Source organism: Oncorhynchus nerka, linkage group LG3 (genome assembly GCF_034236695.1).
Source record: "Oncorhynchus nerka isolate Pitt River linkage group LG3, Oner_Uvic_2.0, whole genome shotgun sequence".
Taxonomy (NCBI): domain Eukaryota; kingdom Metazoa; phylum Chordata; class Actinopteri; order Salmoniformes; family Salmonidae; genus Oncorhynchus; species Oncorhynchus nerka.
The window spans coordinates 770892-788559 of NC_088398.1; the positions used below are offsets into that span (position 1 = coordinate 770892).

Here is a 17668-nt window from a genome sequence, read left to right on the forward strand (position 1 = left end):
TTTGGTGTATTTGATACCATTCCACTAATTATGCTCCAGCTATTACCATCAGCCCGTCCTCCCCAATTAAGGTGCCACCAACCTCCTGTGGTGTACGTGTAAGTCATTGTCAACAAATATATGCGCAGGTATATTGGGGCTGAACTGCATTTCCCATCAACCATCAGTTCTGGTGACGTAGATAGCAACAAAACGATTCCAAGATGGGGCTCGAAAGTACTATGGTCTGGTAAGGGAAAGAAAAAATAAATTGTCATATGTATTATTCTTTAAACTAAGTAAGAATTTGTTTAGTTTAATGTGAACGTGCGTCTTTTTTTAGTTATTATGAAATTGCCGCTAACATGAGTTATGTAAACACGTCCGGCCAGCAATCCTAGCCATTTTCCTGAGTCATTTTTGGCTTGCTAATGCTAGCTTCGCTATGACATGCAACGGTTGTGATTGCAATAAAATATTTCAGGGAATTTAGAGCAGCTTAGTTAGCAAGATGTTCTCCGAGAAGTTGTTTCAAGTAAGGTCGTGATGGATTTCGCCAATGTAGCAAGCATTACATCCCGAAATGTATCGTTAGCTAGCTAGTATTCTTTGTTATTTGGTGAACACGGCAGTGGTTTAAACATAAGGTTCGGTAAACGATTACCTCAGTCTTTGTTTCTGCCTACTGTAAGTTGTTCTGTATAAAAACTTCCTATGTCAACATCGACAACATTCGCTAGCTATGCACTTCAATATGTCCCTTACCATCAGTCTGTCTAGGGATTAGCAGTAGTATGGGAGAAGGGGGTAAAATGGAGAGTCCTGGTTGGGGAAAACGGTTGGCAGAATGTTACTGTTGCCAGTTAAAGGTGACACTTCGATGCACGTTGCAGAAATGTCTCCGCCATTTCCTGGTTGCTAAAATTCTAATAGTTGTCATTTATTTGTGACAAAAAAAAGCAAATAGTGTAGAGCATCATTGTACCATCTAAACCAATGCGAAATATATTTTCAATCACAAATATTGTATTTTCAGTTGTTTTGAAGCTGGTGTACAAAACCAAACGTAAAATACTTGCTTTCAATGAGAATTACATATAACTCGCATTTCTATGTGAATTTGGTCTATGTGCCCAAAAACGTACAAATGGCAGCATTAACTCATTTATGCAACACTGTTCTAAATATAGATATAATACCAGCCACCTTGTCACTGTGCTCTAATACAGGGTTTCCCAAACTCAGCCCTGGTGCACGTTTTGTTTTTTGCCCTAGCACTACACAGCAGATTCAAATGATGAACTCATCAAGCTTTGGTGGTTTGAATCAGCTGTGTAGTGTTAGGGCAAAAAACTAAATGTGCACCCAGGACCGAGTTTGGGAAACCCTGCTCTAGTGGGCCTAGTTGGTGTCACACTTTTGCTCCAGCTAACACACTTGACTCCAATAATCAAGTAATTATGATCTTCAGTTTAGAATGCAATTAGTTTAAATCAGCTGTGTTTGATAGGGGTGGGTGTGACACAACTCTGGCCCCTGAGGACTAGAGTTGCCCCTCCCTGGCCTACATGCTACACTGTGTAATGGATGTATGTACTGTGTTGTCTGTGTGCCTCAGTGTGGACAACAGTGAGTATATGAGGAATGGAGACTTCCTCCCCACCAGACTTCAGGCCCAGCAAGATGCTGTCAACATTGTGTGCCACTCCAAGACGCGCAGCAACCCTGAGAACAATGTGGGCCTCATCACCATGGCCAAGTAAGGAGCTGTGTGTGTGAGATGTCTTTATGCTTGTCCTATGGTCGCAACAACATTTTTAAACATTCATCATTTAGATATTACAGGATGCCTGGATACTTGTGATTTATTTTTAGTGATTGAGTGTAAGAAATGTGTAGTAACTATTGTTCTCTGCGCAGTAACTGTGAGGTGCTGACCACATTGACTGCAGACGCGGGGAGGATACTGTCTAAACTGCACGCTGTCCAGCCCCGTGGAAACATCAGCTTCTGCACAGGCATCAGAGTGGCTCATGTATGTATACTATACAATAATACAATACAACTTCATCTTATTGTTCGTAACGACACTGAACCCTCTGTCCTCTCCTCTCCCAGTTGGCTCTGAAGCACAGACAGGGGAAGAACCACAAGATGCGTATAATTGCCTTTGTGGGCAGCCCAGTGGAGGACAACGAGAAGGATGTGAGTGTTCTATCAATGCAGTGTGTTGATAGCTGCATGCATGTCCCCTCTGACATCATTTCCTGTCACATTCTTTCTAGCTGGTGAAAATGGCAAAGCGTCTAAAGAAAGAGAAAGTCAGTGTGGACATCATTAACTTTGGAGAGGAGGTACCAAATTTCTTAATATTTATCTGGTCTCATTATTTCTTTATAGCCATCACTGTCTCCCTTATATAAGAACTTGTTCTTAACTGACTTGCCTAGTTAAATAAAGGTAAAAAATAAATAAATAAAAATATAACCTCCTTTTGGTCTCCAGGAGGTGAACACAGAAAAGCTGACTGCCTTCATCAACACTCTGAATGGGAAGGAAGGAGCAGGGTCCCACCTTGTGACAGTGCCTCCAGGCCCCAGTCTGGCTGATGCCCTACTGTCCTCTCCTATCCTTGCTGGGGAGGGAGGAGCCATGCTGGGCCTGGGGTCCAGTGACTTTGAGTTTGGAGTGGACCCCAGTGCAGACCCAGAGCTGGCACTGGTGAGAGGGGGAGGACTAGATGGGTTGATCATCCTCTCTCACTCTTGTTTTTATACTTTCTAGTTCTTTCTCGCTCTCATTGCCTCTTTTTTTAGATGATTATTATCGTATGCTACAATCTTCCCCCTTTGAACTTTTTCTGCACTCTGTGCCTTCTCCAGGCTCTGAGGGTGTCTATGGAGGAGCAGAGACAAAGGCAGGAGGATGAGACTCGCAGGGCAGCAGTGGTGTCTGCTGCTGAGGCCGGGGTTCCCTCGCCTACCGCTGACGGTGAGACAAATACACAACTCTCCATCTACACCATGTACACATAACAATAACCCTCCACCTACAAACTAATCACTCATCTATAACTGGCAACCAACCAATGCCCATACACCATTATCTCTCTCCCCTCTCTGTACTTGGATCTTCCCTGAAGGGATGCACTGCATATGGGGGGATAAACTGTTAACCACCTCCTGTTCTAGAGTCAGACGAAGCTCTGCTGAAGATGTCAGTCCCCCAGGCTGACACGGCCACGCCCGCTATGCCCGACTTCAGCCGCATGACGGAGGATGAGCAGATTGCCTACGCTCTACAGATGTCCATGCAGGGTGGAGGTCAGTGACATACACCTGTTATAACCAGTTATAACATGCACAGTCAGTCTGTAACATCTGTCCTATCCTACCCAGCAGAGTTTGGTGCAGAGTCAATGGACATGGACACAGGAGCTCCTGTAGACTCAGAGGGTGCTAAGGTACGGCCAACTCTCTCACACCACTGAGATGAGTGTACATGTGTAGCGGACATATCCCGCCTGTTACACATGCTCAAATGCGCTTGTTTTTCTAGCGTATGTTAATCTCTCTGCAGGATGAGGAGGACTATGATGTGATGCAGGACCCAGAGTTCCTCCAGAGCGTCCTGGAGAACCTACCGGGTGTCGACCCCAACAACGAAGCCATCCGGAATGCCATGGGCTCGCTGGCCTCACAGACAGGATCCAAACCTGACAGCAAGAAAGACAAAGACGATGAGAAGAAGAAATGAACATTTACACAGTAAACATAATAGATACCCTGGCGTTGACCTGTTGACAATGGCTCCTTTTAATATAATAGTTGCGCAAACTGTAACCTCAAATGACCTCTAGGTTTTTTTTGTATCGCCATACTCAAAACAGTTGAACAGGGCTTTCTTTATCTTTGTTGTGTCAAGGTTAATGATGCATGTTGCCTTTAAAAAAAATATTAAAAAGTTTGTACTAAAGTGGGACCTTATATCAACCCAAGCACATTCAGTAAGTGTACATTTATGTGCTGATAATAATAAATACATTTACATCATTCAAGAGAACACCTCAGCTGGTTGTTGTGGAGTTTTGTGCCAATGTTGACATGCTGCACACACTCCTTCCAAAGAGGGGATTGATGACTACACAACAGATGTGGTGGAATATGGACTTGACTTTTAGTATAAAAATGTCAGATAAACATTGATTTTATTGTAAACTATTCCTGTGCAACTAGGTCTTTCTGAAAAGCCATGCTTTGTGAAACACATAAGATACATTGTCTAAATGTTGTCCCTGCAACCCCACAAATGCAACAAAAGCATGCCCTTGGCTTTGGAGGACATTGTGCCATAAAGGTTATTTGATTGTACCACTGCCATGTTCAGGAAATGATCGCCAACACTCGCAAGAACAAGGCATTACTATATAACACGTATGTACGTCAGGAGTGTGGGGAAACAGCTGGCAAATTGCATACACATCAGCTTCCAAAGTTGACACGTTATGAACCTGGCAGGACCTATCTCCCCCGTCGTTTCTGGTGACGAACAACTCATGCGTCAAAAAGGAAAGTCGGGAACCGAAGAGCCAGGTAAACAAACCACATTTCCTTCACATTTAAAACTAGATCTACATTTCTGCTTGTCACATATACCCGTATAAACCACTTATTCAAATGAATGCCCTTAAATCATTTCCAATTGTAAGGTTTAAATACCTGAAAAGCAGGCGTTAAAAGGCTTCCTTGCGTTGACGACGTAGAAAATTATAGCTAGCTAAGTAATGTTAGCTACGCTAGCTGGTCGGAGCAATGCTAGAAGGGAACGTAACTAGCTGGTCGGAGCAATGCTAGAAGGGAACGTAACTAGTTAGTGTATGTGTGCCGAGGTAGTTGACAGCTCAGTGTCGTAACTAGCTACATAGCTAAATGCACATTCTGTCTGATAACGATAAAATATCCACATTTTGTGTTCTCGCAAACTCAGCGAGAATAGCTAGCTAGTACAGCTGCACTACATGAAGCATGTGCAACAAGGGGGGGAAACGCTGTCTGAAAACTAGGCCTAGCTATCGGTATTGCTAGCTGCCTTTGCTGTACTAACTTGCTAATTTTAGCTCAGTAGCCAGTTCACACGAGGGCAGTAGGGGAACTTAAACTTTCAAATAAGTTTCTTTCTTCCAAATAAAGTGGTTGCTTCTAACTGCTAACTCATTCAACAAGTTTGCCAGGTTTGAGGTTTATTGGGTTCTAGTAATTAACTTACATAGCTACCTGAAATATAGGCTATTCAACATTGCAATTCAATATTATGATGATGCACGTTCAAAACAGGAAGTCACATCTACGTTTGTCATGAATTATCAAGATTCATAGTATTCGGTCCTGCCTCAGGCTTTGGTTGGGTTGGGGACAACCATGTTTATTTCTCACTCCTGTGTGTCCGTTCTGCAGGTTTTGTAATCCGGGAATGGGGGACATGAAAACCCCAGATTTCGACGACTTGTTGGCAGCCTTCGACATTCCAGACATCGATGCCAAAGAGGCCATCCAGTCTGCACCGGAAGAGGGTGGGGAGGGGTCAGGGAAGGTCGGGGGAAGCGTGTCGGGGGCCAGGGGTCCCTCACCAAGACCTTCCAGCCCCACTGACTCCCCTCCCAACTCCCAAAGTGAGCCTCCAGTGGTCAGTGTGATTGTTAAGAACAGGGTGAGGCCTGACTCCTATGAAGAGACTGAGGGGTCAGATGAAGAGGATGGGGACAGCCCTGGGGGCAGTGGGACAGACCCTGAGGTGGAGACTGGGACGGGAGTCAAGGGGGGCCTGCTGAATTCACAACTGGCTCCTAGGATGCCTGGTCTGGTCTCCTCAGAACCTCTTCTCCAGAATGGGTTTGAGGGGTCCAAAGTCACGCTGGAGCCCAGTGTGAGAGGCCAGGGGCTGGGTCAGGCCAACGGGGAACTCTGGTCAACCTGCTCCCCTCCCACTGCGAGTGAAGGAGGGGGCAGCATTGGAGGCGCAGGGGGGTCGGCCTGCACAACCAAACATACAGTTAATATTCTCAACAGACGGAAACCTCTCTCCTCTCATACCTCTGCTGGTCCTATAACCTCCACATCCTCCTCATCATCATCGTCGTCCCCACTCTCTATCAACCCACACCTCTCTTCTCCCTCCATTCTGAGTGAGGACACTCTGTGCCCTCCCGGGCCTCTTTCCTCCCCCTCCCTCCAATGGAAGCCTGAGAGTGGGGGTGAGGCGCATCATGGACTCGGATGAGGACGACTCTGAACCGGATTTGGGAAGCCCGCTAGTGATTCAAGAGAGCCCAGATTCTCCCATGTGCTCCCCTCCCAAATTTCCACGCAGACACCGCCAAGTGTCCTCTTCAGAGCTGTTCAGCTCCCCAACTCCCCCCTCCCCTCCTCTCCTCTCTTGCCCTCCTCCTCTCTCCTCCAAACCCCCTCCCTCCATCTCTCAGACATCCTCCAGCTCTAAACCGCCCCCTCCAGATGAAGTACCCTCCACCCCCAGGTCTCCCTCCCCTCCTCCTGCCCAGGCCCGTCAGTCCTGGCTGGCTGCCGCTCTCAGTAACCCCAGACCCATCTCTAGCCCAGTGATGGAGGAAAGAAACCCGGAACATGTGATCGAGGAGAGGGATTCACCAGAGAGCCCCCCGCCTGACCAGACAGGTTCTGCTATGTCCACTTTGTCCAAGAGGAGCTCCAGCCCGGCACCAACCTCAGCATCAACTCAACAGGGGGCTAGAGAGGGAGAGGAGCCCATGGCGAGTGAGACTAGCCTGGAGTGCAGATCAGACAACAGTGAGAAGATGGAGGTTGTGGATGGAAGACAAACAGGAGACACAGAGACGGCTCCGGCCAATTCTACGACAACACCAACAGCCCCCGTTCGCCCACTCAAAGTCCGAATCAAAACAGTCAAGACCCCGACAGGCAGCATCACCAGGACAGTGACGCGAGTAGCATCCAAAGGAGCAGGGGGGACCCCCTCAAAAGGCGCAGATGGCTCCAAACCCTCCCCGGGGGGTCGTAAGGTCCTCAGCCGGCCCAAGAGGGTGGCATCTCAGCAGCCTCTGCAGCAGAAGTCAAAGGGTGGCAGCCTCCTGCCTGTGTCTACACTCCAGGATGCAAGTACTGCCATGTTGATGGCCGCCAGCAAGGCCCAAAACAAGATGGCCGCCGACAACAACAAGCCCAAAGTGTCGGCTACGGCTGTCAGCATCACCAAGTCAGCAGCCCTCCCCTCTGTCTCTTCCGCCTCTTCCTCCTCCCCCAGATTCAGTCCAGGGGGGGCTGGCGTGCGCAGCCTGGGCCAGAAGACCCTGAATGGGGGTGTGTCTGTGTCCCCCTCCCCCCTCCTCACCCCTCAGGGGGGCAGTAGACCAGCCTCCATAGTGAACAGTACAGGAGCCATTATCTCCAGGAGCCAGTCCAGTCTGGTGGAGGCCTTCAACAAGATCCTCAACAGCAAGAACCTGCTGCCCAGCTACAGACCAGACCTCTGTACACCACTACCACCAGAGTGGGACCTGCCTCTGCCTGCACAGGTAACAGACCTAGGTTGAATATCAGGGGTATTCAACTCTTACACCATGAGGTCCGGAGCCTGCTGCTTTTCTGTTCTACCTGATAATGAATTGCACCCACCTGGTGTCCCAGGTCTAAATCGGTCCCTGATTAGATGGGAACAATGAAAAAACACAGTGGAACTGGCTTTGAGGTCCAGAGTTGAGTTTGATGGGTCTATATCAGCATGGATTCAATATTGCACTAGTAGTGGTTGGGGTAAAAGCAGACATCCAATTTCTGTTAGACCTTGTGTTCAGTAGACCAATAAATCGCTCTTGTTGATGTTGTGTATTTTTTATGGTCACACACCATAGTACTACGGCACCCCTGGAGCAAATTAGGGTTAAGTACCTCGCTCAAGGGCACATATTAATCCCCAAAGGGGAAATTTGATTGCGCCAGCCAATACATACAAGACCAATGAATATGCATTGTATCTAGAGACATGTCATCGACATAGGTATTGTATTCATGTTGTTCTTCCTTTGCGTCGCAGGGCTACCGCTGTCTGGAGTGTGGCGATGCGTTTGCCCTGGAGCGCAGCCTGGCCCGCCACTATGACCGGCGGTCCCTGAGGATTGAGGTGACTTGTAACCACTGTGCCAAGCGGCTGGCATTCTTCAACAAGTGCAGCCTGCTGCTCCACGCCAGGGAACACAAGGAGAGGGGACTGGTCATGCAGTGTTCTCACCTGGTCATGAGACCTGTCAGTGTAGAGCAGATGATAGGCCAACAGGACACCACTCCCATCGGTGAGAGAGACTGTGTGCTATTACCTTCACTTCTCACCTAGGACTGTATACATACAGTGCATTCGGAAAGTATTCAGACCCCTTGACTTATTCTACTTTTGTTTACAGCCTTATTCTAAAATGAATTCAATTGTTTTTCCCCCTCAATCTACACACACTACCCCATAATGACAAAGTAAAATCAGGTTTTTATAAATGTTTGCAAATGTATAAAAAATTAAATAATGAAATATCACATTTACATAACTATTCAGACCCTTTACTTTGCCGATGCACCTTTGGCAGCGATTACAGCCTTGAGTCTTGGGTATGACACTACAAGCTTGGCACACCTGTATTTGGGGAGCTTCTCTCATTCTTCTCTGCAGATCCTCTCAAGCTCTGTCAGGTTGGGTGGGGAGTGTTGCTGCACAGCTATTTTCAGGTCTCTCCAGAGCTGTTCAATTGGCTTCAAGTCCAGGTTCTAGCAGGGACACTTAAGGACATTCAGAGACTTGTCCCGAAGCCACTCCTGCATTGTCATGGCTGGGTGCTTAGGGTTGTTGTCCTGTTGGAAGGTGAACCTTCGCCCCAGTGTGAGGTCCTGAGCGCCCTGGAGCAGGTTTTCGACAAGGAGATCAATGTACTTTTCTCTGTTCATCTTTCCCTCGATCCTGACTAAGCTCCCAGTCCCTGCCGCTGGAAAACATCCCCACAGCATGAGGCTGCCACCACCGTGCTTCACCATAGGGATGGTGCCAGGTTTCCGTCAGACATGACGCTTGGCATTCATGGTCTGAATGTCCTTTAGGTGCCTTTTGGCAAACTCCAAGTGGACTGTCATGTGCCTTTTACTGAGGAGTGCCTCTTACTTCCATCTGGCCACTCTACAATAAAGGCCTGATTGGTGGATTGCCTCAGAGATGGTTGTCTTTCTGGAAGGTTCTCCCATCTCCACAAAGGAACTCTGGAGCTCTGTCAGAGTGACCATCTGGTTCTCCATCACTTCCCTAACCAAGACCCTTCTCACCCGATTGCTCAGTTTGGCTTGGTGGTTCCAAACTTCTTCCATTTAAGAATGATGGCCACTGTTCATTTTTTGGTACCCTTCCCCAGATCTGTGCCTCAACACAATCCTCTCTCTGAGCTTTACGGACAATTCCTTCGATCTCATGGCTTTTGCTGTGACATGCACTGTCAACTGTGGGACCTTATATAGACAGGTGTGTGCCTTTCCAAATCATGTCCAATCAATTTAATATACCACAGGTGGACTCCAATCAAGTTGTAGAAAGATCTCAAGGATGATCATTGGAAACAGGATGCACCTGAGTTCAATTTGGAGTCTGATAGCAAAGGGTCTGAATACTTATGTAAATAAGGTATTTCTGTTTTAATTTTTTTTATACATTTGCAATTATTTCTAAAAACCCTTTTTTCACCTCATCATTATGGGGTATTGTGTGTAGATTGATGAGGAGAAAAAAATAATGGAATCAGTTTCAGAATAAGGCTGTAACGTAACAAAATGTGGGAAAAGACGAGGGGTCTGAATACTTTCCGAATGCACTGTAAAGCATCTCAGAGTAGTAGTACTGATCTAGGATCAGATTTGACTTTGAGATCATAATGAATATTATATAAACGGGGGGACCTGATCGTAGATCAGTACTCCTACTCTGAGACGCTTTATGAATACTAGTGCAGCGCTGTTTATCAGTACCTATCTACCCCACCTCTCTCTACCTCTCACTCTTTTTTCCCTCTTTACTTTTCACTCCCCTATCTATCTCCCCGTCTCTCTCTATGCCTCCTTCAGGCATGCTCTCTCCCTCCCTCTCCACCTCCTCTGTCCCAGCGTCCTCTGCTCCGGCTGTGACTTCAGCCGTGACCCCGGCAACCCTGAGCCCCGCCCCCCAGCTGCAGCAGCCAATCATCAGTAAGAAGGCGACAGAGCCGGTGCTGTACACCAATAACAAGTGTCCTGAGTGTAAGGTGCAGTTCTGCAGCAAGGCTGAGGTGGCTGCCCACTTCCAAGAGGTCAAACCAGCCCTTAACACTGTGAGTAGAGCAGTGTGTGTGTTCAAAAATCCACAGAACTTTTTCAGTCTAGACACTGTATGTAATAGCTTGTTTCATGGCTTTAGGAGTACCTGCCTTACTGACCTGTGCACCCTCCTTTTCCCATCTCTCCCGCCAGTCCTGTACGGAGTGTTCTCCTCCCATGCTCCTTCCTAACGGCTGCAGTGCCTCTGCTCACGCTCGCATCCACAACCCCCGCCCCCCCTATGTCTGCCCAGAGTGTGGGGGTGTGGCCAAGCAACCAGCCTTTCAATCCCATTTGGAGGAGGCCTGTCTCCATTTCACACGACGCATCGGATACAGGTGACCTTTCAACCCTTCACTCCCTCTGTGGTTGAAACAAACCTAGTTACTCCCGTAGACGCTGATCTAGGATCAGATTACCTTACCACCAAATAGGGCTGTAGCGGTCGTGAAATTTTGAAAAAGTCTGCCAGTCTCAAGGAAATTGACTGTTAATTAACGTAAACATGTGCACCATTGGAACATCAATATATAAAAAAGTATAATAAATCTATGTAATGTACACCACAATAAATTGATTATTTATTTTAGTCAGGTCTAAAACATTTTGATATGAAGAAAATGTATTTCAGAAGAATAAAATTTGAGTTGTGCTACTGTAGGCCTATGCTATCTGGCTATGCTCCATGCTGTAGGCTTGTCATGACTCGTGACTGCCAGTGTGTCGGTAATATGGTCACCGCAACAGCCCTACCACCAACCCATGCTTTAACCATTCGGAGGATGGAAAAATATCTGACACTGAATCCGTGTTTAGGGACAACATCAACAATTATATTTATTTCTCTGTCTGCAGGTGTTCTAGTTGTCAGGTGGTGTTCGGAGGGTTAAACTCGGTCAAGTCCCATATCCAGACGGCCCACTGTGAGGTGTTCCATAAGTGTCCCAGCTGCCCGATGGCCTTCAAGTCCTCCCCCAGCGCCCAGAGCCACATCAACACCCAGCACCCCACACTCACTGGAGGACAGGCCAAGTATGTACACACACACTGGTTGTGTTCTCAGATTTATTTATTTTTAAATTTCACCTTTATTTAACCAGGTAGGCCAGTTGAGAACAAGTTCTCATTTACAACTGCGACCTGGCCAAGATAAAGCAGTGCGACACAAACAACACAGAGTTACCCATGGAATAAACAGAGTCAATAACACAATAGAGAAAAAGTCTATATACAGTGTGTGCTAATGGCGTAAGTAGGTAAGGCAATAAATAGGCCATTGAAGCGAAGTAATTACAATTTAGCAAATTAACACTGGAGTGATAGATGTGCAGATGATGACGTGCAAGTAGAATTACTGGTGTGCAAAAAAAGTAAATAAAAACAATATGGGGATGAGGTATGTTGTTGGATGGGCTATTTACTGTGTATAGCTGCAGCAATTGGTATGCTGCTCAGATAGCCGATGCTTCAAGTTAGTGAGGGAGATATGTCTCCAACTTCAGCAAATGTTGCAATTCGTTCCAGCCATTGGCAGCAGAGAACTGGAAGGAAAGGCAGCCAATGGGGGTGTTGGCTTTGGGGGTGACCAGTGAAATATACCTGCTGGAGCGCGTGCTACGGGTGGGTGTTATGGTGATCAGTGAGCTGAGATAAGGCAGAGCTTTACCTAGCAAAGACTTATAGATGACCTGGAGCCAGTGGGTCTGGCGACTAATATGTAGCGAGGGCCAGCTGACGAGAGCATACAGGTCGCAGTGGTGGGTGGTATATCAGGCTTTGGTGACAAAACGGATGGCACTGTGATAGACTGCATCCAGTTTGCTGAGTAGTGTGTTGGAGGCTATTTTGTAAACGACATCGCCGAAGTCAAGGATCGTCAGTTTTACGAGAGTATGTTTGGGAAGGAGAGTTGACAGTCTAGCCAGACACCTAGGTATTTGTAGTTGAGAACAAGTATTTGACACACTGCCGATTTTCCAGGTTTTCCTACTTACAAAGCATGTAGAGGTCTGTAATTTTTATCATATGTACACTTCAACTGTGCGAGATGGAATCTAAAACAAAAATCCAGAAAATCACATTGTATGATTTTTAAGTAATGAATTTGCATTTTATTGCATCACATAAGTATTTGATCACCTACCAACCAGTAAGACTTCCGGCTCTCACAGGCCTGTTAGTTTTTCTTTTAGGATCCCTCCTGTTCTCCACTCATTACCTGTATTAACTGCACCTGTTTGAACTCGTTACCTGTATAAAAGACACCTGTCCATCCCAACCGTGAAGCATGGAGGTGGAATCATTCTTTGGGGGATGCTTTTCTGCAAAGGGGACAGGACGACTGCACCGTATTGAGGGGAGGATGGATGGGGCCATGTATCGCGAGATCTTGGCCAACAACCTTCTTCTCTCAGTAAGAGCATTGAAGATTGGTCGTGGCTGGGTCTTCCAGCATGACAACGACCCAAAACACACAGCCAGAGCAACTAAGGAGTGGCTCCGTAAGAAGCATCTCAAGGTCCTGGAGTGGCCTAGCCAGTCTCCAGACCTGAACCCAATAGAATTTTTTTGGAGGGAGCTGGAAGTCCGTATTGCCCAGCGACAGCCCCGAAACCTGAAGGATCTGGAGAAGGTCTGTATGGAGGAGTGGGCCAAAATCTGCAGTGTGTGCAAACCTGGTCAAGAACTACAATTACGTATGATCTCTGTAATTGCAAACAAAGGTTTCTGTACCAAATATTCGGTTCTGCTTTTCTGATGTATCAAATACTTATGTCTTGCAATAAAATGCAAATTAATTACTTTAAAATCATACAATGTGATTTTCTGGATTTTTGTTTTAGATTCCGTCTCTCACAGTTGAAGTGTAAAAAAATTACAGACCTCTACATGCGTTGTAAGTAGGAAACACTACCGATTTTGCAGGTTATCAAATACTTGTTCTCCCCCACTGTATTCTAAGTCAGAACCGTCCAGAGTAGTGATGCTAGGTGGGCAGGTGCGGGCAGCAATCGGTTGAAGAGCATGCATTTAGTTTTACTAGCGTTTAAGAGCAGTTGGAGCCCACGGGAGGAGTGTTGTGTGGCATTGAAACTTATACCCTTCACTCTTTCCTTACAGGATGATCTACAAGTGTGTGATGTGTGACACGGTATTTACCCAGAAGCCACTGCTGTACGTCCACTTTGACACCCACCTAGTCAAGCAGAAGGTGCACGTGTTCAAGTGTCCTGAGTGCCCCAAGCTCTACGCGCAGAGAAGTTCCATGCTGGAGCACATCAAGGTACATCTATGGGTTCCCCTCTCACACAGTCCTTCTCCAGACTGGGTTTGGGTCAGTCAGTTCTGTTGATATGAAATGTAGCTTAACTTTCCTCCATCTCCCTATCTGCTGTGTTCCTTTCTCTATTCTCCTTCCCCTTCCCTCGCTCAGACTACTCACAGAGGCCCTGCGGTCAAACAGGAAGTTCCCGTTGCCATGGCGCCCTCCCCTGCCCCTCCCCCCCGGGTGCGGAGCTCGGTGAAGACGGAGAGCTCTGACGGAGAGGAGTGGGGAAGGGAGGAAGAGGAGGAGGAAGAGAGGGATGGAGAGACCAATAAGACAAGCCCAGGGTGGAGCTGTGCTCCCTGCCACGCCCGCTACGCTGACAGAGAGGACTACATTACCCATATGGCCGAGCAGCATGGCAAGGTCAGGAACATAGCCTGCACATAGACAGTTAAATGTTTCATGCAGTAGTGATATACTGTTTGATGTGCAGTACAGTAGATTGATTCTGAATCGGTTCTAACTGATCAGTGATCCATTGTATCTTCTGACCCTCTAGGTCAGGCCTACTCTACTGCCGGCCCACGGGCCCAGTCCTGCCCAAAATTAACCCCTAACTGGCCCTTAAACGAATCACCTAATCACCACAGGCCCAATCCTCACTTGAGAAAAGTTATGCTTAATACGTCACTTACGTTCTTCCATCAAAATACGATCAGAGTTTATTTATGCTCAACTTTGAGCTTCCCAGGTGTTTCTCAAGTTGGGATTGGGCCCGATCATATAGGTTATAAAGTCATATCATGTATATCTAAAGTTCTGGAGCACAGTCACCTCTCACATGAAGTGGAGGGATCCAGGAAAGTTTGCCCTCTTTTTTTTTCTTTGAAGAACAGATTTTCAGCCGTTTTTCTCAGTAAGCATCATTGTCTTTAGTAGCCTTTCTGTTTTTAAACTAGGGGAGCTGAGGGGACTGTTCACTGTAAGGTGCCTGTGTTTTGTGTAGATCCTGAAGAAGTTCCCGTGTAGTCTGTGTGAGAACTCCTTCTCCTCCACGTCCAGCCTCAGACGCCACATCAGAGTCAAACACAAGGGCATCAAACGAGCCTTCCACTGCCGGTGAGTATGCACACTACACCCTAACCCCTACATACCATACCCCCACGTCAGAGTCTAAATGAGTCATCCACTAAGTATGCACACTACACGCTAACCCCTAAACTACCCTACAACAGCTGTATCTCACCTTAACCCCTACACTAAACCTTAACGTGTGTTTGTGTGTGTAGGTTGTGTGGTGAGGGTAAGAGGACGTTCAGCAGTAGACTGGTGTTGGAGAGACATGTCCAGCTGAGACACGGCATGTCAGCTCTGGACACAAAGGTACAGTTCCACTTTCTCTCACAACTACCGACTGCAGCCTTTATATAGGAAGACCGGTTATTAATGCTAAATGTCATTAACTCTAATTCTCTCTGTCTGTCAGCGAGGGAGGGGTGCAGAAGGGGCCGACAGTTCCTCGGAGCAGGACGGAGGCTCCAACCCTCCGTTCACTGTTTCAGCTGAGGAAGACGGAGGAGGAGGGTTGAAGACTGAGGAGGAAGAGGACGATTTGACCGAAGGCATCATCCCTGCTAAGAGACCTCGCGTCACCTCCTCGGCCCCCCCTCCCCAGCCAGAGTCTGGGTTCCACTGTACTCCGTGTGGCTTCACCACCGAGGACCGCGCCGTCTTCCTGGACCACATCCCCCAGCACCGCTCTGAGGCCCTGGGGGGAGGAGTCAGCCTGCAGTGTCTACAGTGTGGAGCCTGCTTTGCCTCCGCCCCCTCCCTCTCCCGCCACCGCTTCATCAGCCACAGGGTTCGAGACACGCCCCCTGACAACCACAGCCGTCACGGCCATAACGACCGCTCCCTGACATCCTCGCCCGGCAATGGCGGTAACCACGGTGACGGGAGTCCCAGAGGGGGTTCCCTGCCGGGGTCTCCCTCTTCCTCGTCTCACCCCCCCACACCGCTGGGGGAGGACGGGGAGGGCAGGGTGGGGTGTAAGGTGTGTGGGAAACGCTTTGAGAAGGTTTCGGATCTGAACACACACTTCAGGACTCACGGAATGGCCTTCATCACCGCACGCAAGACAGACAAACTTGTCTGAGAGAGGGAGGGGAAGGAGGAGGAGAGAAAGATAATATTTTGGAGGGAAGGAGGGTGAGAGAGTACTATAAACTGCAGATATTTTAGTAAGAGAGAGGAGGTATGGGAAGGAAAGCTCTTCACTGTAAACTGTTCTTCAGCAGTGTGTTCGTGTCATCACTTATCCAACACCCAAGCACATTGTGATAACAGTTGTTTTCATTCAATGCTTATTTAATTTTCTGTCACATTTGTCATATGGCAGCCATAACCTGTGTGTGTGTGTTTGTCTGACTGATTCTGGACGCAGTACCTCAGGTGCTGTACTTGTCCAAACGGAGGTAGTATTAACATCTGGAGGCTGCTGAGGGGAGGACGGCTCATAATAATGGCTGGAACGGAACAAATGGAAAGGCATCAAACACATGGTTTCCATGTGTTTGATGTAGTTAATACCATTCCACATTCCACTCCAGCCATTACGAGCCCATCCTCCCCAATTAAGGTGCCACCAACCTCCTTTGGTTGTAAATGAGTTATGAAACGCATTATTACAGGTTATATTACCAAATAACACTTCCATTCAGAAGTGTACTTTTTAAAATGGAGACAGTTAACCACCAGTCAGTCTACAGCTGAGTTCTATTAGGTTTCTGTTGTCTGTCATCAACAGGGAATGTGACTGGTATTGGAAGAGACTAGTCAACATGGGGGTGTGATTTGCTTATCGATTTGAATGTGTTTTCTATGGTTCAATCCAAGCACAGAATCTCACAGTGGATTGGTGACAGCCACCACTGGTCTTTCTCTGTGTAGAGCCCGTCCCAGTTCTCATTCTCACTATTGCATTGATTTTCTTATAGTTTTGTTCATAGTATTTGATTTAAGGGTTTGTGTATGTGCAGGTATTTGTTTTTCATTGTAAGCTCTGGATTGGCTTTGTCTGTTGAATGTTCTCCATTCTCATCCCCGTCCGTCTACTAGCCATATAGTATGATCAGGGATGAGATTGGCTCCAGAGACGTCAGGCAGAGTATTCCTGTTGATCCGGCCTTGTAACATCAGGAAACATCCCATCTCAAGATGACCCTCTATAACCTGGAGGGGTTGGACCCTTTCATTACTAAAGTGTGGTTGTACTTGACCACAACTGAACCATAACCATGTAAATATGAGTACTAGACATCTATCCTCTTTCTCTCTCTGAGAGGGAGGGAGATATGGATGGAGTGATAGTGAAACTCCTGGTGTAGGAGGAGAGGTGTGAGGGGTTGAGGACAGTGATTGTATGCTAAAGAAAAGCATGTAAGGCGTGTTGAACTACAGTAAAACATATTTTAATTTTAAAAAGTTAGTCACCCAATCAGCGGTGTTAACTGTTCACTTCTTCTCTTTTGATAAAGGTATTGTGTGCGTGTCTCCAGCTAGAGTTTCTTCAGTCTTCAGAGATTACAATGTTAACACACAGCCCTCTTTCCCCCTGTAACCCAATTCTATGTTTTATTTCTTGCGTAGAGAATTTCTAATAAAATACCCAGAGATAAAGTGATTATTATATTCGGAGTCTTATTTGAGCTTCTGTCAGTCGTAACAATCCATAGAGTAAGTGATAGTAGGTTCATAATCTTTATTATTAACTTAGTCTTCCACTTCCAATTTTATCAGCACTGGATTAGCACCCATAATCCTCGTTTTATGATCCCAACTCTCAGAAAACAACCAATGCAGAACACCGACTCACACATCATTACATGCTCCAGCGTTGCCCTACTAGAAGAGACCCACCATTGCAACAAAGATATAGAAAGATACATATTTCTTTAACAAATAGAATAAAAATATCTTAAGTGCTTTTACATTGTCACATGTATCTGCTTTGATGTGCTCAAGGCCTGCTCTGGCTTAATCTATAATTTTTTTT

General features: G+C 46.9%; 2 protein-coding genes across 3 annotated transcripts; both read left to right on the plus strand.

Moving 5' to 3' along the window:
• Positions 1 to 126: 126 nt before the first annotated feature.
• Positions 127 to 4041, plus strand: LOC115146925 (26S proteasome non-ATPase regulatory subunit 4-like). 2 transcript variants are annotated; one of them, XM_029688933.2, is made up of 10 exons: positions 127 to 229; positions 1598 to 1738; positions 1900 to 2014; positions 2098 to 2184; positions 2265 to 2333; positions 2485 to 2700; positions 2862 to 2970; positions 3171 to 3302; positions 3378 to 3442; positions 3559 to 4041. In XM_029688933.2, the coding sequence occupies exons 1-10, from the start codon at positions 204 to 206 to the stop codon at positions 3733 to 3735; spliced, it is 1137 nt and encodes a 378-aa protein (XP_029544793.1). In that variant the 5' UTR covers positions 127 to 203; the 3' UTR covers positions 3736 to 4041. The 2 variants fall into 2 exon arrangements, with proteins under 2 accessions (XP_029544793.1, XP_029544797.1); XM_029688937.2 differs by having other exon boundaries at positions 3381 to 3442; positions 3559 to 3824.
• A 1392-nt stretch (positions 4042 to 5433) lies between these two features.
• Positions 5434 to 17296, plus strand: LOC115146942 (zinc finger protein 687a-like). Its single transcript, XM_029688945.2, is given in 11 exon segments — positions 5434 to 6203; positions 6205 to 7546; positions 8065 to 8320; positions 10119 to 10360; positions 10500 to 10684; positions 11202 to 11378; positions 13467 to 13629; positions 13780 to 14037; positions 14621 to 14733; positions 14904 to 14997; positions 15101 to 17296. Coding segments are annotated over 11 exon segments (4254 nt in total). The 5' UTR covers positions 5434 to 5448; the 3' UTR covers positions 15770 to 17296.
• Positions 17297 to 17668: the final 372 nt, after the last annotated feature.

Excerpts from the sequence above, each read along its gene's own strand:
- LOC115146925 (XM_029688933.2), top strand. The coding sequence starts at position 204 with ATGGGGCTCGAAAGTACTATGGTCTG. Across the intron at positions 230-1,597 it reads CTCGAAAGTACTATGGTCTG|TGTGGACAACAGTGAGTATA; the intron begins GTAAGGGAAAGA and ends TGTGTGCCTCAG. Across the intron at positions 2,334-2,484 it reads TCATTAACTTTGGAGAGGAG|GAGGTGAACACAGAAAAGCT; the intron begins GTACCAAATTTC and ends TTTGGTCTCCAG.